The sequence below is a fragment of the Mya arenaria genome, chromosome 8 (genome assembly GCF_026914265.1).
Source record: "Mya arenaria isolate MELC-2E11 chromosome 8, ASM2691426v1".
NCBI classification, from domain to species: domain Eukaryota; kingdom Metazoa; phylum Mollusca; class Bivalvia; order Myida; family Myidae; genus Mya; species Mya arenaria.
Window position 1 is genome coordinate 58,560,156 of NC_069129.1, and position 24,470 is coordinate 58,584,625.

The following is a 24,470-nucleotide window of genomic DNA, read 5'->3' on the forward strand; positions in this document are numbered from 1 at the left end:
AATGATAAATAAACGAACATCTTCATAAGGTGTTTAAGTATTTCAAATGATGCTTTATGCGGGGGCACCGTTACGCGACCTAAATGCACTAATATATCTGCCCCATAGTATACCTCCATGTCGCACTTTATACGGCACTGTTTCAGAACTCATTCATATATCAAGAGTAAATCTATCATTTTCTGCCGGTATACAACTTACAGTCATATTTTCATTCATGGCCATATTTTCGCACCTTTCATTGTGATGACCAAAGGCGTTACTGTATATCATTGTTATTATAATGATGCGCTTACATGTATTTATAGAATATTTAATAATAATATAAATAGACTGAATAAGCAGTAAACGGAAGGCAAAGAAATTATACTTAATCGCTAAAATAAGGCAATTAACTCATATTTGAAGAATTGTCATTCCAGAATAAAGCTCGTAAAATATGATATTATAACATGTAGTTTTCTTTCGTACCACTGCTTGAATTTAAACAAATAACATTTCCACGGAAATGTAATATAAATCTGCCATTTAAACCTTCAAGTTTTGTTTTATGACAAAATCCCAGGGTTTTATATCTTGGATGAATTTGTACGGGAACTAGCGGTGCTGGTTCTCGAGCCTGGCTCTCAGAGCCACCGCTCGTACGTGTGGTCGTGCATGGTACGAGATCTGTCTCCTCTCTTCTGTCTTTCCTTCTGGTTCTTTGAGCCACCATCGAACATGTGTATGTGGTCGCACATGTTTCGACATCTATCAAATCTCTATAACTTTCTTATCTTTGCCTCCATTCCCCACACTTTCTATTCCCTTGCCACTCCTTTCCTCTTAAATCTCAAAAATCTTCTTATGTGCTTTCAACCTTTCAACTTCTGCATTTTAACTCCTTCTTCGCTCTTCTTTCCCTGTCACTTCACACTTTCGCTTGTATCTCTTCCATACCTCTAACTACTTCTTAACCACATTCTCTCCCCGTTCCCTTTCTACTCTCAATTACCTCCTATCTCAAATCTCCCTCCCCTATCTATCTCCCCCTCATCATTCTTTCCCTCTTTTTTCCTTTCCTTTCTCTCCTCTCTTTCTTCCCCTCTTTAACTCTTTTCCCGACTCCCCTTTCTCCCACCTCTTTCTCCCCTCCTCTTTCACCCCTCTCTTTCTTCCCCTCTCTATCCAGTCTTTAACCTCTTTATCCCCCTACCTTTCTCGCCTCTCAGCTCTTCTCCCCTCTCGACTTTCTCCCTTCTCTTTCTTCCCCTCTCTCCAGTTTTAATATTTAATATGTAGAAGCGTGGTGTAAAATGACATTTCAAATATGGACAGAATCAAGCATGTCAGATGAAGAGTCTTAGACAGTCAACAGTCAGAGGAAGCTCTGGGCGACGAACATTTAAAAGAATGAAAACTCCTGGGCATTTCACACGTACAGTACGAGCTAATGACGTGATTTTAACGAAATATCAAGTCCAGTTGATCATCAAAACTAAAATGATTTTCTTCGACTCGGTCATAAGTATAACAAAGGAGCATAATTCTGGTAAGCTAAACTCAAATGTCCTTTAGTGCATTTAAAACAGTTCATCTGTACCTTTTTTTGATTAAGCATTATCTAAACTCTCTGCTCTATAAAAGGGACATGTTTATAAGCGGTCATACGATTAAGGACAAGGACGAACTCTACAACAAGTCAATGAGTTCATGCAGTTTTACTCCATAAATTTACAAGAGTAGACGGCATGTCAGCAAACAATGCTTAGCTGCATATCTGAAAGTACACATAATGATTCTGCACAAAATATTAATTCAACAAAAGAAACATAAACCCTTTCATTGAGAAAAAATGCAATTGATTACTATACACCAGACTTTAAATGTGAGTAATCCTTATCTTATGAATGTCATCAGGTATACACAATGGTCTCGATTGAGAAGTCAAACAGTACGAAAATGTTCGAAATGCTTATTTTGCTAATTTCATAAAATCCGAAAGAAGCTTTACTCTCCTTCAGTCACGATTTCATATGTAGGTTAAAAGCCCACAATGTCGACTGTTTTGAAAATTATACGTAAAGCATTACTTTTTTTAATTAACCTAGTGAAATACAATTTGACAATAACGTCAAATCGCTCAACAAATTAAGTGTGTGTTTTTTTTTCAGAAAATTAAAACGAGAGCAATTTTCATTTTTGGATATGTCATTTGACATTTTTGGATTTGTCATAGGCTATTTTCTAGACGTGTCATGTGACATTGTCTGTTAAGTCATGTGACATTTTTTAATGTGTAATGTGACAGTTTTTACAGACAACTTAACAGACATGACGTCAAATAATGGCCCCGAGTCTGCAATAATCACGCTGTAAACACTAAGAACACAAAATGTTTTAATCTTGCTTTACTCGATCCACCTAATTTATGATTAACGTTTCAATTTTGAATAAAGCCATTCAACGATAGCATGCCCCATGGCTGGTATTCAATATTGGTCTTAATGGGATGTAAGAACGATGTAGCTAATCGGATTACTTGTTATTAATAACTGACCAATGGAGTAAATGAAGTCAATGATGTATGAATATTGAATACCAACCCATATCTCACCTTATCCAGAGCAAATCGCGCAAGTCTTCCTGCACTTGACTAGGGATACCTGGTAGCCTGCGTCGACAGCGGGGTCACAGAAGCCGAAGCTTTTCCAGTCAGCACATTTGAAGCTGTCTTCCTCCACGTCTACACATGGTCTTGCAGTCGTTGTTCCTGAATTTAGAATGCATGTTAGATATAATTACATTTTCTTATTATTTGATTGTAACGCATTTCTCCCGACGGTTAAAATATGCACTTGCGTGTGAATGTGTATTTGTTTTAAATCGGAATTTCTGGAGACACTTATACACAAGAACAACTTCAGGGGCGATTTCAGTTCTCAAAAACGTAGCTTTTAATCCTTGTTTCGGCACAAGGCTAGGCCCCAAAAGGACTCCGAAGGCCGGCCGGATGCGCAAAACTTGCATTCACCACAAACACAATACGTGCAGCAGAATAGCAGTACAAAAACGCTGGGATTGTTTTACAAATCTAAATGGGGAAAGACAAGGACGGCATACATATAAGCCATATTAAAGCAGTTGATACAAAGAAGCGATAACTACATACGAAACCACATATGAGCTGGTATATAGTGACACTAGCACGAACAAGCCAGACATACATAGGATACAGCATTTACGCCGACACATGGCAGTTAGCAACCAAACGAATTTCATTGTAAGATTTAAAGAAAAAGTAAATACTACGTAAATAATGTATTTACTGAGGTAATGTCACAATTTATTTACTAATACCATTCCTCATTACAATATTAAAGATTATGGCGGCAATCTTGGACTTTGGCAGCCATATTGGACGAAATTGAGATGGATCCTGGGCTTTTTTTAAACTGAACATATATTTGTATCATTTGGCAAAATTTCATAATGTTAACCTAAAGTGCACAATTTGGTGAAATTTTGTCACGATATGACTGGACTAAAGCCTTAGTTTCAAGCATGTTCAGTTTCCTCATATCATACATATATGACCAAACGACCATTGCAATGAACCATATCCGTAGAGAATATAATAGAAAGATTAGCAAATACAACAGGTAACATCACACCACCGCATTTACACCGCTCCCTAATGAAAGTAAATACAAACAGGCGAGACCTACATAGGATACCGCATTCACACCGATCCCTAATGTCAGTTAATACAAACAGACGAGACATACATAGGTTTCCGCATCTACACCGATCCCTAATGTCAGTTAATACAAACAGGCGAGACCTATATAGGTTTCCGCATTTACACCGATCCCTAATGTCAGTTAATACAAACAGGCGAGACCTACATAGGATACCGCATTTAAATCTATCACTAATGTCAGTTAATACAAACAGGCGAGACCTACATAGGATACCGCATTTAAATCTATCACTAATGTCAGTTAATACAAACAGGCAAGACATACATAGGTTTCCGCATTCACACCGATCCCTAATGTCAGTTAATACAAACAGGCGAGACCTACATAGGATACCGCATTTAAATCTATCACTTATGTCAGTTAATACAAACAGGCGAGACCTACATAGGATACCGCATTTAAATCTATCACTAATGTCAGTTAATACAAACAGGCGAGACCTACATAGGATACCGCATTTACACCGATCCCTAATGTCAGTTAATACAAACAGGCGAGACATACATAGGAGACCGCATTTACACCGATCCCTAATGTCAGTTAATACAAACAGACGAGACATACATAGGTTTCCGCATTCACACCTAAACAGGCGAGACATACATATGTTTCCGCATTTACACCGATCCCTAATGTCAGTTAATACAAACTGGCGAGACCTACATAGGTTTCCGCATTTACACCGATCCCTAAGGTCAGTTAATACAAACAGGCGAGACATACATAGGTTTCCGCTTTTACAACGATCCCTAATGTCAGTTAAAACAAACAGGCGAGACCTATATAGGTTTCCGCATTTACACCGATCCCTAATGTCAGTTAATACAAACAGGCGAGACCTATATAGGTTTCCGCATTTACACCGATCCCTAATGTAAGTTAATACAAACAGGCGATACTTACATATGTTTCCGCATTTACACCGATCCCTAATGTCAGTTAATACAAACAGGCGAGACCAACATAGGATTCCGCATTTACACCGATCCCTAATGTCAGTTAATACAAACAGGCGAGACCTACATAGGATACCGCATTTAAATCTATCACTAATGTCATTCAATACAAACAGGCGAGACATACATAGAATACCGCATTTAAATCTATCACTAATGTCAGTTAATACAAACAGGCGAGACATACATAGGTTTCTGCTTTCACACCGATCCCTAATGTCAGTTAATACAAACTGGCGAGACCTATATAGGTTTCCGCATTTACACCGAACCCTCATGTCAGTTAATACAAACAGGCGAGACCTACATAGGATACCGTATTTAAATCTATCACTAATGTCAATTAATACAAACAGGCGAGACCTACATAGGATACCACATTTAAATCTATCACTTATGTCAGTTAATACAAACAGGCGAGACATACATAGGTTTCCGCATTCACACCGATCCCTAATGTCAGTTAATACACACTGGCGAGACGTATATAGGTTTCCGCATTTACACCTATCTCTAATGTCAGTTAATACAAACAGGCGAGACCTACATAGGATACCGCATTTAAATCTATCACTAATGTCAGTTAATACAAACTGGCGAGACCTACATAGGATACCGCATTTAAATCTATCACTAATGTCAGTTAATACAAACAGGCGAGACCTACATAGGAAACCGCATTTCAATCTATCACTAATATCAGTTAATACAAACATGCGAGACCTACATAGGATACCGCATTTAAATCTATCACTAATGTCAGTTAATAAAAACAGGCCAGACATACATAGGTTTCCGCACTCACACCGATCCCTAATGTCAGTTAATTCAAACAGGCGAGACCTACATAGGATACCGCATTTAAATCTATCAATAATGTCAGTTAATACAAACAGGCGAGACCTACATAGGATACTGCATTTACACCGATCCCTAAAGTCAGTTAATACAAACAGGCGAGACATACATAGGATTCCGCATTTACACCGATCCCTAATGTCAGTTTATACAAACAGGCGATGCTTACATAGGTTTCCGCATTTACAACGATCCCTAATGTCAGTTAAAACAAACAGGCGAGATCTATATAGGTTTCCGCATTTACACCGATACAAAATAAAATTGAATAAAAACAGGCGAGGCCTACATAGGATACCGCATTTACACCGATCCCTAATGTCAGTTAATACAAACAGGCGAGACCTACATATTATACCGCATTTAAACCGATCCCTAATGTCAGTAATACAAACAGGCGAGACCTACATAGGTTACCGCATTTACACCGATTCAAAATAAAATTGAATATAAACAGGCGAGACCTACATAGGATACCGCATTTACACCGATCCCTAATGTCAGTTAATACAAACAGGCGAGACCTACATATTATACCGCATTTACACCGATCCCTAATGTCAGTAATACAAACAGGCGAGACGTACATAGGTTACCGCATTTACACCGATCCAAAATAAAATTGAATAAAAACAGGCGAGGCCTACATAGGATACCGCATTTACACCGATCCCTAATGAATGTAAATACCAACAGACGAGACTTACATAGGTTACCGCCTTTACACCGATCCCTAATGTCAGTTAATACAAACAGGCGAGACCTACATAGAATACCGCATATACACCGATCCAAAATAAAAGTGAATACAAACAGGCGAGATCTACATAGGATACCGCATTTACGACGATCCCTAAAGTCAGTTGATACAAACAGGCGAGTCCTACACAAGATCCCGCATTTACAACGATCCCTAATGTCAGTTTATACAAACAGGCGAGACCTACATAGAATACCGCATTAACACCGATCCCTAATTTCAGTAATACAAACAGGCGAGACCTACATAGAATACCGCGTTTACACCGATCCCTAATGTCAGTTGATACAAACAGGCGAGACATACATAGAATACCGCGTTTACACCGATCCCTAATGTCAGTTGATACAAACAGGCGGGACCTACATAGGATACCGCATTTACACCGATCCCTAATGTCAGTTGATACAAACAGGCGAGACCTACATAGGATACCGCATTTACACCGATCCCTAATGTCAGTTGATACAAACAGGCAAGACATACATAGGTTTCCGCATTTACACCGATCCCTAATGTCAGTTAATACAAACATGCGAGACCTACATAGGTTTCCGCATTTACACCGATCCCTAATGTCAGTTTATACAAACAGGCAAGACCTACATAGGTTTCCGCATTTACAACGATCCCAAATGTCAGTTAAAACAAACAGGCGAAATATATACATAGGTGTCCGCATTTACACCGATCCCTAATGTCAGTTAATACAAACAGGCGAGACCTACATAGGTTACCGCATTTACCCCGATTCAAAATAAATGTGAATACAAACAGGCGAGATCTACATAGGATACCGCATTTTACACCGATCCCTAATGTCAGTAATACAAACAGGCGAGACCTACATAGGTTTTCGCATTAACACCGATCCAAAATAAAAGTGAATACAAACAGGCGAGGCCTACATAGGATACCACATTTACACCGATCCCTAATGAAAGTAAATACCAACAGACGAGACTTACATAGGTTACCGCATTTACACCGATCCCTAATGTCAGTTAATACAAACAGGCGAGACCTACATAGAATACCGCATTTACACCGATCCATAATAAAAGTGAATACAAACACGCGAGATCTGCATAGGATACCGCATTTACACCGATCCCTAAAGTCAGTTGATACAAACAGGCGAGACCTACATAAGATCCCGCATTTACATCGATCCCTAATGTCAGTAATACAAACAGGCTAGACCTACATAGGTTACCGAATTTACACCGAACCAAAATTTAAAATGAATACAAACAGGCGACGCCTCCATAGGTTACCGCATTTACACCGATCCCTAATGTCATTTAATACAAACAGGCGAGACCTACATAGAATACCGCATTTACACCGATCCAAAATAAAAGTGAATACAATACCGCTTTTACACCGATCCCTAATGTCAGTTGATACAAACAGGCGAAACCTACATAGGATACCGCATTTACACCGATCCCTAATGTCAGTTGATACAAACAGGCGAGACATACATAGGAGACCGCATTTACACCGATCCCTAATGTCAGTTAATACAAACAGACGAGACATACATAGGTTTCCGCATTCACACCGATCCCTAATGTCAGTTAATACAAACAGGCGAGACCTACATAGGTTTCCGCATTTACACCGATCCCAAATGTCAGTTAATACAAACAGGCGAGACATACATATGTTTCCGCATTTACACCGATCCCTAATGTCAGTTAATACAAACTGGCGAGACCTACATAGGTTTCCGCATTTACACCGATCCCTAAGGTCAGTTAATACAAACAGGCGAGACATACATAGGTTTCCGCTTTTACAACGATCCCTAATGTCAGTTAAAACAAACAGGCGAGACCTATATAGGTTTCCGCATTTACACCGATCCCTAATGTCAGTTAATATAAACAGGCGAGACCTATATAGGTTTCCGCATTTACACCGATCCCTAATGTAAGTTAATACAAACAGGCGATACTTACATATGTTTCCGCATTTACACCGATCCCTAATGTCAGTTAATACAAACAGGCGAGACCAAGATAGGATTCCGCATTTACACCGATCCCTAATGTCAGTTAATACAAACAGGCGAGACCTACATAGGAAACCGCATTTAAATCTATCACTAATGTCATTCAATACAAACAGGCGAGACATACATAGAATACCGCATTTAAATCTATCACTAATGTCAGTTAATACAAACAGGCGAGACATACATAGGTTTCTGCTTTCACACCGATCCCTAATGTCAGTTAATACAAACTGGCGAGACCTATATAGGTTTCCGCATTTACACCGAACCCTCATGTCAGTTAATACAAACAGGCGAGACTTACATAGGATACCGCATTTAAATCTATCACTAATGTCAATTAATACAAACAGGCGAGACCTACATAGGATACCGCATTTAAATCTATCACTAATGTCAGTTAATACAAACAGGCGAGACATACATAGGTTTCCGCATTCACACCGATCCCTAATGTCAGTTAATACAAACTGGCGAGACGTATATAGGTTTCCGCATTTACACCTATCTCTAATGTCAGTTAATACAAACAGGCGAGACCTACATAGGATACCGCATTTAAATCTATCACTAATGTCAGTTAATACAAACAGGCGAGACCTACATAGGATACCGCATTTAAATCTATCACTAATGTCAGTTAATACAAACAGGCGAGACCTACATAGGAAACCGCATTTCAATCTATCACTAATGTCAGTTAATACAAACAGGCGAGACCTACATAGGATACCGCATTTAAATCTATAACTAATGTCAGTTAATAAAAACAGGCCAGACATACATAGGTTTCCGCTCTCACACCGATCCCTAATGTCAGTTAATTCAAACAGGCGAGACCTACATAGGATACCGCATTTAAATCTATCAATAATGTCAGTTAATACAAACAGGCGAGACCTACATAGGATACTGCATTTACACCGATCCCTAAAGTCAGTTAATACAAACAGGCGAGACATACATAGGATTCCGCATTTACACCGATCCCTAATGTCAGATTATACAAACAGGAGATGCTTACATAGGTTTCCGCATTTACAACGATCCCTAATGTCAGTTAAAACAAACAGGCGAGATCTATATAGGTTTCCGCATTTACACCGATACAAAATAAAATTGAATAAAAACAGGCGAGGCCTACATAGGATACCGCATTTACACCGATCCCTAATGTCAGTTAATACAAACAGGCAAGACCTTCATAAGTTTCTGCATTTACAACGATCCCAAATGTCAGTTAATACAAACAGGCGAAATATATACATAGGTTTCCGCATTTACACCGATCCCTAATGTCAGTTAATACAAACAGGCGAGACCTACATAGGTTACCGCATTTACGCCGATTCAAAATAAATGTGAATACAAACAGGCGAGACCTACATAGGATACCGCATTTACACCGATCCCTAATGTCAGTAATACAAACAGGCGAGACCTACATAGGTTTCCGCATTTACACCGATCCAAAATAAAAGAGAATACAAACAGGCGAGGCCTACATAGGATACCGCATTTACACCGATCCAAAATAAAAGTGAATACAATACCGCTTTTACACCGATCCCTAATGTCAGTTGATACAAACAGGCGAAACCTACATAGGATACCGCATTTACACCGATCCCTAATGTCAGTTGATACAAACAGGCAAGACGTACATAGGTTTCCGTATTTACACCGATCCCTAATGTCAGTTAATACAAACAGGCAAGACCTTCATAAGTTTCTGCATTTACAACGATCCCAAATGTCAGTTAATACAAACAGGCGAAATATATACATAGGTTTCCGCAATTACACCGATCCCTAATGTCAGTTAATACAAACAGGCGAGACCTACATAGGTTACCGCATTTACGCCGATTCAAAATAAATGTGAATACAAACAGGCGAGACCTACATAGGATACCGCATTTACACCGATCCCTAATGTCAGTAATACAAACAGGCGAGACCTACATAGGTTTCCGCATTTACACCGATCCAAAATAAAAGCGAATACAAACAGGCGAGGCCTACATAGGATACCGCATTTACACCGATCCCTAATGAAAGTAAATACCAACAGACGAGACCTACATAGGTCACCGCATTTACACCGATCTCTAATGTCAGTTAATACAAACAGGCGAGACCTACATAGAATACCGCATTTACACCGATCCAAAATAAAAGTGATTACAAACATGCGAGATCTACATAGGATACCGCATTTACACCGATCCCTAAAGTCAGTTGATACAAACAGGCGAGATCTACATAAGATCCCGCATTTACATCGATCCCTAATGTCAGTTAATACAAACAGGCGAGACCTACATAGAATACTGCATTAACACCGATCCCTAATTTCAGTAATACAAACAGGCGATACCTACATAGAATACCGCGTTTACACCGATCCCTAATGTCAGTTGATACAAACAGGCGAGACATACATAGAATACCGCGTTTACACCGATCCCTAATGTCAGTTGATACAAACAGGCGAGACCTACATAGGATACCGCGTTTACATCGATCCCTAATGTCAGTTGATACAAACATGCGAGACCTAAATAGAATACCGCGTTTACACCGATCCCTAATGTCAGTTAATACATTCGTGAAACATTTTGTGTGCTTGCGTTGCTATATAGCCCTGACCGAGAATCATACCTTCGGTTGTGGGAAGGCTGGGTCTTGTAGTGTCGGGTGCTGTAGATGTGTTAATTACAGGGGCATCGGTTTTAGAACCACAGAATCCACAGTGCTTGGCGCACTTTTCATGGGCAATAGCGTGTCCCACAGAGCTCTGGTCGTGGCAGTAAATATCCGCACACGAAAACACGTCACTTTCGTAGTCACGACATTTGTTTTCTACAATAAAGTGTTCGATTATATTATAGAGCAAATATTCTTTGGGTTTAAAGCTGCACTCTTACAGATTGAACGTTTTGACAACTTTTTCATTTTTTTTTGACATGGAACGATCATTGTTTTGCGTCAATATCTGCAAACCAGTGATAATAGACTGCTGACAAAAGATCTGAAAGCAGATTTTCATATTTTCGTTCCAAAATTGATATTTTATGCATTTTTGCAAACCGTTATGCACCAGTCAATTGTAACCACGCCCCCCCCCCCCCCAGGTCCGGGGAATGACGGGGACTTTGAATTTCGGTCCAACCAACCTCGGCTAAAATCCCCGCCCTGCGGGAACGAAATGATGGTAAAATCCCCGCCAAATGCCCCCGCACCCAAGGGACCCTTGGTAAGGCCCATTCCCCGTTATATTTTGCGCGAAGACAAAACCACCGCATTCGCCCGGCACTGCGGGGCCACCTGAAAAGTAAAAACACGGCCCATTTCCCCGGCTATCCCCGGTTTACCCCCGGATTCTGGGGGCCTTGGTTACAATTGACTGGTGCATTAATAACGGTTTAAGCCATAAAACATGGAAATATGAAAATTTGCGAGATTTTTTGTCAGCAGTCTTTTGTAAGTTAGTTTGGTTTAATTTTTGTATCAGCAGTGAAATATCATCTTGATAAGGTACTTAATCACAGTCCAAAATGAATGGAATCGCGCAAGAAAATGGACTCAGCATGACGCTATTATCCGATTTTAAAAGAAAATACAAGTGTTTTACTAAAGTATATGAGCCATCATTCGATCCCATAATGTGTAGAAAAGGCACAGTATAAATTGTTTTCGACATCCTTACAAAGAATTTCGTTTCATTTCATAAACCCAACTTTGCATCTACATTCGTGGAACGTTTCGTATGCATGAGGGTAGATATTATGCACCAGTCAATTGTAACCACGGCCCCCACCAGGTCCGGGGAATAGCGGGGACTTTGACTTTCGGTCCAGCCAACCCCGGCTTAAATCCCCGCTCTGCGGGGACGAACAGATGGTAAAATCCCCGCCAAAAGCCCCCGCACCCCAGGGACCCTAGGTAAGACCAACTGCCCGCTATATTTAAAGCGAAGATAAAACCACCGCATTCACCCAGCTTTGTGGGGCCACTGAAGGGTAAAAACACGGCCCATTTCCCCGGCTATCCCGGGTATACCCCCGGACCTGCGCGGGGGGCGTGGTTACAATTGACTGGTGCATTACAATAATACACTTTATTGTCAAACCTGTTATCATATTGACATCAGTTGTCGCCCGGCAGAATCCGCAGTATTTGGGACACTTTTCATGAGCTATGGCGTGTCCAACAGAACTCTGGTCGTCGCATTGAATATCCGCACACGAAAACACTTCACTTTCATAGTCTCGGCAGTCGGTGTCTGCAATAAAGTTTTGATAAAGTATTGGATTAAATTGTTCAAGAATTTGAAAATATGGTAAATAACATTCATACGCTTACGGAGTAGCGCTTGCATAGTGATGACTCACAGCTAGCATGGTGAAAAAACTATACATGTTTATACATTTATAACATAACATACCGCGCTGGAGTGATGTACCCCCATGCAATAATGTTCATATATCACTAGTGTAATAACTATGCAAATAAGGTAAAATGGTAAAAATTTATTCATACGCGCTGTTTAAAAATGTTAACAAACATTAGAAACGATCTTTCAAAAGAAATCATGTCGGTGTCAACAAACTCAGCTCCACGATGAAACGAATGGTGAAGAAGGCTGGGCTTAATCCAAACAAACACCTCCCTGATCACAGTGCTCGAAAATACCTCGTCCAGAAATTGAATGACAACAATGTTTTTGCGAACCAGATGATGCAACCATCGGTACACAAGAGCATTGCATCTATAAACAACTATAGCCACATAAATCCAAAGTAACACAAGGAAATGTCCATCATCCTGCACTCCAGTGAAAAAAACACTGTCTACTGTCTACTTCCTTACAAAATGCTAATTCTAGGCTGTTCCCCAGCAATGCTCAAGTTTACACACTGTCACAGTCACTGATTCCACATAAAATCCCTCTTTTCTGATGAATTTTACAACATTTATGTAGCTCGAATTCACGGAAGTATTGTCCTTGTTCACATCCATTAAAATGACAAAATTTAAAACTTCTGTCAACATTCCGATGAAAGAATATTGTACAGCAACAGAGGTAACAGTATACCACTGATTGTTTCTAGCTGGTACTGAAGTTCATTTTTTGTATTAGTTTTTTATAAAATATTGCCTTATAGTATCATCAACATATTCCGTGAGAAAAAATGCTTAGGACAAACTAGATTATTGAATAACTTTTCATGTTATTTAGTATTTGGATTCAGATTTGAGTTTTCGTATTTTTGTAATATTTGGGCGAGGGTCCCGTATCTATAAAGGTCTTAGTAGATCTAAGACAATCATTTAAATAATCATTGAGTCATAATTTTGTAATTTTGCTACATATTTGTATGAAATGAGCTTTAGCCAATGTGTCCAATGGAATCAAATTTGAGGATTTTTTTTAAAGATATTGCAGTTACAATTGCGATTCTGAAATGGGCCTTAGTACTATTTGTATATGCACTGCAAAAATATGTCTCTATACGATTTGTAGACTAAGAAATCTCCTGCAGTTTAGAAGTTGTTTTTGTTGTTCAAGAAAATACCCGATGCGTCTAAAAGTGTGTTTCCATAAATTAAAATGAGTGGTTGATACGTGTATTGTATACCATACTCCTATTTGTTCGATATTTGTGGGGTGTTCTTTTACCAACATAATGGTTTTCTTAAGTTAGTTATCGTTATTTATATTTTTATGAAGTTAACATTTCGCTTTCAATCATATTTCTGTTTCAACCCCTTAAAATGCCACTCCCTGTTTTTTTTTTTTTATAAATATGCATAACACACTAGCGGACACACCCGGCGCCCCCCCCCCCCGCTCCCCAATGAGCGGGCAGATTTACTTTTTATTTACTTTTTTTTTCAATAAAGGAGAAATGAATTAATGAAATACGCCATAAATGTACCATTTCGAACTAGATATTGTGAAAATCTTCCTGGAGGAGTACGCCTAGCCCCCTTGCCAACTCTTTTAACAAAAGAAAGGTTATGAGGGCGGGGTGGAAGTTAAACAGTTACGCCTCTAAGTACCCCTCCCCTCTAACGTTTAATCCTGGATAAGTCCCTGTAACCATTTGCATAAATTAAAGTTTATGAACACCTCTGTTTGATATTGTTTTGAGGTACACTATTTTGCAACAGCCATACGTGTTCTGGAGTAATGACTTGAAGAGAGTAGAAATTCTATAACACCCTTCAAGCGTGTATCAAGTAAAAAAGAAAATGTTGTCACGTAACAGAATAGAATGTGACGTAATACGTTATATTTAAGATATAATTAAGATTTAATTAAATGGATATGTGTCTTCATACTGTATGTTTAGTAATGTAGGGCATATTTGATTGACATTTGAATATGAAAATGGTTGACAGCCGACCTGGTACAAATGTACAAAATGGTCATGTTAATTACAAAAACGTGTATTCCTTGGGTTGTAAAGCTGTCATATTCAGACCACAAATTAGTATAAGAGAAATGATTTTGGATGTAAAAAAGTTAGAGTTGGCTTAGACAAGGCAAGCAACGCGGCCTTGGGTCCTTAATGGACGGCAGTTAGGATGTGAGATTACCTTAAATGTCATGCTGTATTATATACTGATTATTATACTTAGAAAGAACGTGGAACTTTAATAAAGACTTAGAACACTTGAACAGTTGTTGGTTGGTTACTGAACGAACTATCACGAAAGTTAAGTGAGCGTTGGCGTTACGCGACAATGTGGTGTTTACGGATATATACACAAATAAAATCAAATATCAAACTTTGCTAGTCAAAATATACAACGTTACCCACCAACATGTGTCGTTGCGTCAGTAGGCGCATGAGTAGGTGCATCTGTAGGAGCACTTGTTGGCGCATGTGTAGGCGCATGTGTATGAGCTTGTGTATGAACAACGGCTGTCGTGTCGGGGTTCACAAAATTGTCTGAAATGATAATAAGCAATCGAAAACGTAAGGCTGAAAATGGAGAATAACCAACGCATACAAGCTATCATGTCAGCGTAAATAAGAGAAAGAGGTCCATCAATTATTAGCTTAAGAGACTCTTCCATCATGTCAGTGTTTAATAAGAAAGTAAAGGTCCCTTCTATCATGTCAGGTTTATATGAGTGTAAGGGGTCCTTCTATCATGTCAGGTTTATACTAGAGTAGAGGTCCCTTCTATGATGTCAGTTTTATATGAGAGTAAACGGCCCTTCAATCATGCCAGGTTTATATGAGTGTAAGGGGTCCTTCTATCACGTCAGTGTCTATACTAGAGTACAGGTCCCTTCTATGATATCAGGTTTATATGAGAGTAAACGGCCCTTTTATCATGTCAGGTTTATATGAGTGTAAGGGGTCCTTCTATCACGTCAGTGTTTATACTAGAGTAAAGGTCCCTTCTATGATGTCAGGTTTATATGAAAGTAAAGGGCCCTTTTATCATGTCAGGTTTATATGAGTGTAAGGGGTCCTTCTATCACGTCAGTGTTTATACTAGAGTAAGGGTCCCTTCAATGATGTCAGGTTTATATGAAAGTAAAGGGCCCTTCTATCATGTCAGTTTTATATGAGAGTAAAGGTCCCTTCTATCATGTCAGGTTTATACTAGAGTAAATGTCCCTTCTATGATGTCAGGTTTATATGAGAGTAAAGGTCCCTTCTATGATGTCAGGTTTATATGAGAGTAAAGGGCTCTTCGATCATGTCAGGTTTATATAGAGTAAAGGTCCCTTCTATGATGTCAGGTTTATATGAGAGTAAAGGTCCCTTCTATGATGTCAGGTTTATATGAGAGTAAAGGGCCCTTCTATCATGTCAGGTTTATATGAGAGTAAAGGGCCCTTCTATCATGTCAGGTTTATACTAGAGTAAAGGTCCCTTCTATGATGTCAGGTTTATACTAGAGTAAAGGTCCCTTCTATGATGTCAGGTTTATACTAGAGTAAAGGGCCCTTCTATGATGTCAGGTTTATACTAGAGTAAAGGGCCCTTCTATCATGTCAGGTTTATACTAGAGTACAGGACCCTTCTATGATGTCAGGTTTATATGAGAGTAAAGGGCCCTTCTATCATGTCAGGTTTATATGAGAGTAAAGGGCCCTTCTATCATGTCAGGTTTATACTAGAGTACAGGTCACTTCTATCATGTCAGGTTTATATGAGAGTAAAGGGCCCTTCTATCATGTCAGGTTTATACTAGAGTAAAGGTCCCTTCTATCATGTCAGGTTTATATGAGAGTAAAGGTCCCTTCTATGATGTCAGGTTTATATGAGAGTAAAGGTCCCTTCTATGATGTCAGGTTTATATGAGAGTAAAGGGCTCTTCGATCATGTCAGGTTTATATAGAGTAAAGGTCCCTTCTATCATGTCAGCTTTATACTAGAGTACAGGTCCCTTCTATCATGTCAGGTTTATATGAGAGTAAAGGTCCCTTCTATGATGTCAGTTTTATATGAGAGTAAAGGTCACTTCTATCATGTCAGGTTTATACTTGAGTAAATGTCCCTTCTATGATGTCAGTTTTATATGAGAGTAAAGGGCCCTTCTATCATGTCAGGTTTATACTAGAGTAAAGGTCCCTTTTATCAAGTCAGGTTTATATGAAAGTAAAGGGTCCTTCTATCATGTCAGGTTTATATGAGAGTAAAGGGCCCATCTATCATGTCAGCTTTATACTAAAGTAAAGGTCCCTTCTATGATGTCAGGTTTATATGAGAGTAAAGGGCCATTCTATCATGTCAGGTTTATACTAGAGTAAAGGTCCCTTGTATGATGTCAGGTTTATACTAGAGTACAGGTCCCTTCTATCATGTCAGGTTTATACTAGAGTAAAGGTCCCTTTTATCAAGTCAGGTTTATACTAGAGTAAAGGGCCCTTCAATGATGTCAGGTTTATACTAGAGTACAGGTCCCTTCTATGATGTCAGGTTTATATGAGAGTAAGGGGTCCTTCTATGATGTCAGGTTTATATGAGTGTAAGGGGTCCATCTATGATGTCAGGTTTATACTAGAGTACAGGTCCCTTCTATCATGTCAGGTTTATACTCGAGGAAAGGTCCCTTCTATCACGTCAGTGTTTATACTATAGTAAAGGTCCCTTCTATCATGTCAGGTTTATATGAGAGTAAAGGGCCCTTCTATGATGTCACGTTTATACTAGAGTAAAGGTCCCTTCTATCATGTAAGGTTTATATGAGAGTAAAGGACCCTTCTATCATGTCAGGTTTATACTAGAATAAAGGTCCCTTCTATGATGTCAGGTTTATATTAGAGCAAAGGGCCCTTCTATCATGTCAGGTTTATACTAGAGTAAAGGTCCCTTCTATGATGTCAGGTTTATACTAGAGTAAAGGTCCCTTCTATCACGTCAGTGTTTGTACTAGAGTAAAGGGACCTTCTATGATGTCAGGTTTATATGAAAGTAAAGGGCCCTTTTATCATGTCAGGTTTATATGAGTGTAAGGGGTCCTTCTATCACGTCAGTGTTTATACTAGAGTAAAGGTCCCTTCAATGATGTCAGGTTTATATGAAAGTAAAGGGCCCTTCTATCATGTCAGTTTTATATGAGAGTAAAGGTCCCTTCTATCATGTCAGGTTTATACTAGAGTAAAGGTCCCTTCTATGATGTCAGGTTTATATGAGAGTAAAGGTCCCTTCTATGATGTCAGGTTTATATGAGAGTAAAGGGCTCTTCGATCATGTCAGGTTTATATAGAGTAAAGGTCCCTGCTATCATGTCAGCTTTATACTAGAGTACAGGTCCCTTCTATGATGTCAGGTTTATATGAGAGTAAAGGGCCCTTCTATCATGTCAGGTTTATATGAGAGTAAAGGGCCCTTCTATCATGTCAGGTTTATACTAGAGTAAAGGTCCCTTCTATGATGTCAGGTTTATACTAGAGTACAGGTCCCTTCTATCATGTCAGGTTTATACTAGAGTAAAGGGCCCTTCTATCATGTCAGGTTTATACTAGAGTAAAGGGCCCTTCTATCATGTCAGGTTTATACTAGAGTACAGGTCCCTTCTATGATGTCAGGTTTATATGAGAGTAAAGGGCCCTTCTATCATGTCAGGTTTATATGAGAGTAAAGGGCCCTTCTATCATGTCAGGTTTATACTAGAGTAAAGGTCCCTTCTATGATGTCAGGTTTATATGAGAGTAAAGGTCCCTTCTATGATGTCAGGTTTATATGAGAGTAAAGGTCCCTTCTATGATGTCAGGTTTATATGAGAGTAAAGGGCTCTTCGATCATGTCAGGTTTATATAGAGTAAAGGTCCCTTCTATCATGTCAGCTTTATACTAGAGTACAGGTCCCTTCTATGATGTCAGGTTTATATGAGAGTAAAGGTCCCTTCCATGATGTCAGGTTTATATGAGAGTAAAGGGCTCTTCGATCATGTCAGGTTTATATAGAGTAAAGGTCCCTTCTATCATGTCAGCTTTATACTAGAGTATAGGTCCCTTCTATGATGTCAGGTTTATATGAGAGTAAAGGTCCCTTCTATCATGTCAGGTTTATATGAGAGTAAAGGGCCCTTCTATCATGTCAGGTTTATACTAGAGTAAAGGTCCCTTCTATGATGTCACGTTTATACTAGAGTAAAGGTCCCTTCTATCATGTCAGGTTTATACTAGAGTAAATGTCCCTTCTATGATGTCAGTTTTATATGAGAGTAAAGGTCACTTCTATCATGTCAGGTTTATACTAGAGTAAATGTCCCTTCTATGATGTCAGGTTTATATGAGAGTAAAGGTCCCTTCTATCATGTCAGGTTTATACTAGAGTAAATGTCCCTTCTATGATGTCAGTTTTATATGAAAGTAAAGGGCCCTTCTATCATGTCAGGTTTATATGAGAGTAAAGGTCCCTTCTATGATGTCAGGTTTATATGAGAGTAAAGGTCCCTTCTATCATGTCAGGTTTATACTAGAGTAAAGGTCCCTTCTATGATGTCAGTTTTATATGAGAGTAAAGGTCCCTTCTATCATGTCAGGTTTATACTAGAGTAAATGTCCCTTCTATGATGTCAGTTTTATATGAGAGTAAAGGTCACTTCTATCATGTCAGGTTTATACTAGAGTAAATGTCCCTTCTATGATGTCAGTTTTATATGAGAGTAAAGGGCCCTTCTTTCATGTCAGGTTTATACTAGAGTAAAGGTCCCTTTTATCAAGTCAGGTGTATATGAAAGTAAAGGGCCCTTCTATCATGTCAGGTTTATATGAGAGTAAAGGTCCCTTCTATCATGTCAGGTTTATACTAGAGTAAAGGTCCCTTCTATGATGTCAGGTTTATATGAGAGTAAAGGGCCATTCTATCATGTCAGGTTTATACTAGAGTAAAGGTCCCTTGTATGATGTCAGGTTTATACTAGAGTACAGGTCCCTTCTATCATGTCAGGTTTATACTAGAGTAAAGGTCCCTTTTATCAAGTCAGGTTTATACTAGAGTAAAGGGCCCTTCAATGATGTCAGGTTTATACTAGAGTACAGGTCCCTTCTATGATGTCAGGTTTATATGAGAGTAAGGGGTCCTTCTATGATGTCAGGTTTATATGAGTGTAAGGGGTCCTTCTATGATGTCAGGTTTATACTAGAGTACAGGTCCCTTCTATCATGTCAGGTTTATACTCGAGGAAAGGTCCCTTCTATCACGTCAGTGTTTATACTATAGTAAAGGTCCCTTCTATCATGTCAGGTTTATATGAGAGTAAAGGGCCCTTCTATGATGTCACGTTTATACTAGAGTAAAGGTCCCTTCTATCATGTCAGGTTTATATGAGAGTAAAGGACCCTTCTATCATGTCAGGTTTATACTAGAATAAAGGTCCCTTCTATGATGTCAGGTTTATATTAGAGCAAAGGGCCCTTCTATCATGTCAGGTTTATACTAGAGTAAAGGTCCCTTCTATGATGTCAGGTTTATACTAGAGTAAAGGTCCCTTCTATCACGTCAGTGTTTGTACTAGAGTAAAGGGACCTTCTATGATGTCAGGCTTATATGAGAGTAAAGGGCCTTCTATCATGTCAGGTTTATACTAGAGTAAAGGTCCCTTCTATCATGTCAGGTTTATACTAGAGTAAAGGTCCCTTCTATGATGTCAGGTTTATATGAAAGTAAAGGGCCCTTCTATCATGTCAGGTTTATATGAGTGTAAGGGGTCCTTCTATCATGTCAGGTTTATACTAGAGTACAGGTCCCTTCTATGATGTCAGATTTATATGAGAGTAAAGGGCCCTTCTATGATGTCAGGTTTATACTAGAGTAAAGGTCCCTTCTATCATGTCAGGTTATACTAGAGTAAAGGACCCTTCTATCATGTCAGGTTTATACTCGAGTAAAGGTCCTTTCTATGATGTCAGGTTAATATGAGAGTAAAGGACCCTTCTATAATGTCAGGTTAATATGAGAGAAAGGGGCCATTCTATGATGTCAGGCTTATATTGGAGTAAGGGGTCATTCTATGATGTAAGGCTTATATGAGAGTAATGGGCCCTTCTATCATGTTAGTGTTTATTAGAGAGTAAGGGGAAATTCTATCATGTCAGTGTTTATAAGAAAGTAAGGGACCATTCTATGATGTCATGTTTATAAAAGAGCAAGGATCCCTTCTATCATGTCAGTGTTTATAAGAAGTAAGGGGCCCTTCTATCATTCCAGGTTTATATGAGAGTAAGGGGCATCCACGTCAGTGTATTTACCTGGTATGTCAGTGTTATCAAGAGTAAGAGGCCCTTCTATCATGTCCGTGTTTTACCTCTAGTATGTCAGTGTTATCAAGAGTAAGAGGCCCTTCTATCACGTCCGTGTTTTACCTCTAGTATGTCAGTTTTATCAAGCGTAAGAGGGCCTTCTATCATGTCCGTGTTTTACCTCTAGTATGTCAGTGTTATCAATAGTAAGAGGCCCTTCTATCATGTCCGTGTTTTGACCTCTAGTATGTCAGTGTTATGAAGAGTATGAGGCCTTTCTATCATGTCCATGTCTTTACCTCTAATATGTCAGTGTTATGAAGAGTAAGAGGCCCTTCTATCATGTCCGTGTCTTTACCTCTAGTATGTCAGTGTTATCAAGAGTAAGAGGCCCTTCTATCATGTCCGTGTCTTTACCTCTAGTATGTCAGTGTTATCAAGAATAAGAGTGCCTTATATCATGTCCGTGTTTTTACCTCTAGTATGTCAGTGTTATCAAGAGTAAGAGGCCCTTCTATCATATCCGTGTTTTACCTCTAGTATGTCAGTGGTATCAAGAGTAAGAGGCATTTCTATTATGTCCGTGTTTTACCTCTAGTATGTCAGTTTTATCAAGCGTAAGAGGGCCTTCTATCATGTCCGTGTTTTACCTCTAGTATGTCAGTGTTATCAATAGTAAGAGGCCCTTCTATCATGTCCGTGTTTTGACCTCTAGTATGTCAGTGTTATCAAAAGTAAGAGGCCCTTCTATCATGTCCATGTCTTTACCTCTAGTATGTCAGTGTTATGAAGAGGAAGAGGCCCTTCTATCATGTCCGTGTCTTTACCTCTAGTATGTCAGTGTTATGAAGAGTACGAGGCCCTTCTATCATGTCCGTGTCTTTACCTCTAGTATGTCAGTGTTATCAAGAATAAGAAGCCCTTCTATCATGTCCGTGTTTTAACCTCTAGTATGTCAGTGTTATCAAGAGTAAGAGGTCCTTCATCATGTTCGTGGTTTTACCTCTAGTATATCAGTGTTATTAAGAGTAAGAGGCCCTTTTATCATGTCCGTGTTTTTACCTCTAGTATGTCATTGTTATCAAGAGGAAGAGGCCCTTCTTTCATGTCAGTGTTTTACCTCTAATATGTCAGTGTTATCAAGAGTAACAGGCCCTTATTTCATGTCAGTGTTTTACCTTAAAAATATCAGGAGAGAAAGGCCGTTTGTCAAAGTGCATCGATATATTAATTATGTAAATTAAATGTAACGTTTGTATGCAACAACTGAATTTTTATACGATATAAATTTGACGGATTACTTGCAGTTTTTAATTGACTTTGTTTTACTTGACCAGTAAATTTCTTTGTTTCAAAATAAACATTATTATTTCTCTGTATTGGTTAGAGTTCATTTAATAATTTCTTCGTGAATAAGAAACCTATGGAAGTGGAGCGCAGCGACCGTGGTTGCTTATTCACGAAGAAATTACTTAATATATTCTAACCGACCTAGTGTAAGCCCCTACCAAACTGCATCAGCTTTAAGATTGAGCCGTTCGCCTGTAAAAAGGCCCTTTAATTAATACAAGATATTGTTAAGTCATTTAAATCAGCATTAACACTGAAAATGAGCCTTGCATATGCAAACAGTAGGCGTGGCTATATGCGCATGCGCAGTTATAGCAATTTACTTAATCATGAAGAGCCGTCTTCAGAAATAAGTAACGATTCTTAACAAATAAGCAACGAAACATTTTAAAAATCTAGCGGCCTTGATTGACTGACAATGTAGGACAAACACTAAATACAGCGAGTGTACTAAATGACCTAAATATTTAACTTACGACAATACGTGTTTTCACAGCTGTGGAGACTACAGCATGTTCGGCACATCAATGTTGTGGACCGTTTCAAGTGTCCCTGATGTCGACATTCCTAGAAAACACAAGGAACACTCGACTTGTTCTTTATTTATGTATGAAGACATGAAATGAAAATCGAATACAATGTTTTTGAAATGCCTTTTTTAACTTCTGTCTTAAAGCTGCACTCTCACAGATTGAACCTTTTAACAACTTTTTTGTCTTGGAACGAGCCAGTTTATTTGAAATGCATGTAAACCATTAATATATAATTCACAGATATTTCTATTCAAGTTAAAAAATGATATTATATGCATTTTTCGTAAACCGTTAGTAACGCTTTAAGCCATAAAACATTAGGCTTCGAACTGAAATATGAAAATAAGCGATCTGATCTTTTGTCAGCAGGCTTATATCATTGGTTTGCAGATATGGACGCAACAATTTGCTCATTCCAAGACAAAAAATTAAAAAAAAGTTGTGAGTAAATCTGTGAGAGTGAAGCTTTAATATAAACATATAAGGTTTCATTTAATTGAATTTGGGTTGAAACATATATACATGTTCTGTTTCCACTGATGAATTAAAGATTTTTCACTCAAGTCATTGATTATTCATACCGTTTGGGTTCCACATCCAAAGTCGTACGTGTAGACTCCGTTGTGACTGTGAACTTCCATCATACATTGCTGTAAATAGCAGACGACATCAATCCTGAGTATAAGACAAGGAAAAACAGTTCTTTTACAGTGTGTGTATACCACGTGATAAATTACATCATATATCAGCGTGTGTATACCACGTGATAAATTGCGTCGTACATATATATCAGTGTGTGAATACCACGTGATAAATTGCATCATATATCAGCGTGTGAATAAAATATGATAAATTGCATCATATATCAGCGTGTGTATACCACGCGATGCCCGGTTAAACTATGTTTTAATGACATCACCAAATTGTCGCCAAGACAGTGTGTGTGACAAAAGAATTTCCCTGCATGATTATAATAAATATAAACACGTTTAACAGCTCAAGAGACCGCAATCTTTAAATTAGAACAGAGGTCTTAGTTTGACAAGTTTTATTTTTTGATACCATCGGCTCCTTTATTGGGTATATTACCGTATCGTGACAAATTCCAACATGGTGACAGCCATACGGGTCTCGGGCGTTAGTGCACATCCGGCAATAGGAGACGCTGTGATGGATTGCTGCACGAGATAATTGTGGTATGAACAAAAGCTTATAATGCAATATTTACAGGGCATGTATCATAAACAATATGGGTTGGCTATAAACTGTCATAACTAATTTAATGCACATTTAGAAACAGGTCCTAACATACTTTCATAACAAATGTAATGAACCAACCTTTGCATACAGATTCTTACATACTGTCATTACAAATATAATTTTTCAACCTTAAGAAACAAGACCTTACATACTATCATTACAAATGTAATGTACCACCCTTAAGAAACAGGATCTTACATACTATCATTACAAATGTAATGTACAAACCTTAAAAAACAGGACCTTACATACTATCATTACA

At 38.6% G+C, this 24,470-nt stretch overlaps 1 protein-coding gene across 1 annotated transcript; it reads right to left on the bottom strand.

The window, feature by feature from the left end:
• Nucleotides 1-1,681: 1,681 nt before the first annotated feature.
• On the bottom strand, nucleotides 1,682-23,630 carry LOC128245021 (spore coat protein SP65-like). The gene is made up of 7 exons (XM_052963219.1): nucleotides 23,530-23,630; nucleotides 22,892-22,982; nucleotides 15,174-15,305; nucleotides 12,476-12,628; nucleotides 11,005-11,205; nucleotides 2,597-2,752; nucleotides 1,682-1,759 (listed from the first exon to the last, which is right to left on the bottom strand). Exons 1-6 carry the CDS (start codon nucleotides 23,590-23,592, stop codon nucleotides 2,598-2,600), a joined length of 795 nt encoding a protein of 264 aa, XP_052819179.1. The 5' UTR covers nucleotides 23,593-23,630; the 3' UTR covers nucleotides 1,682-1,759; nucleotide 2,597.
• Between the last annotated feature and the right edge of the window lie 840 nt (nucleotides 23,631-24,470).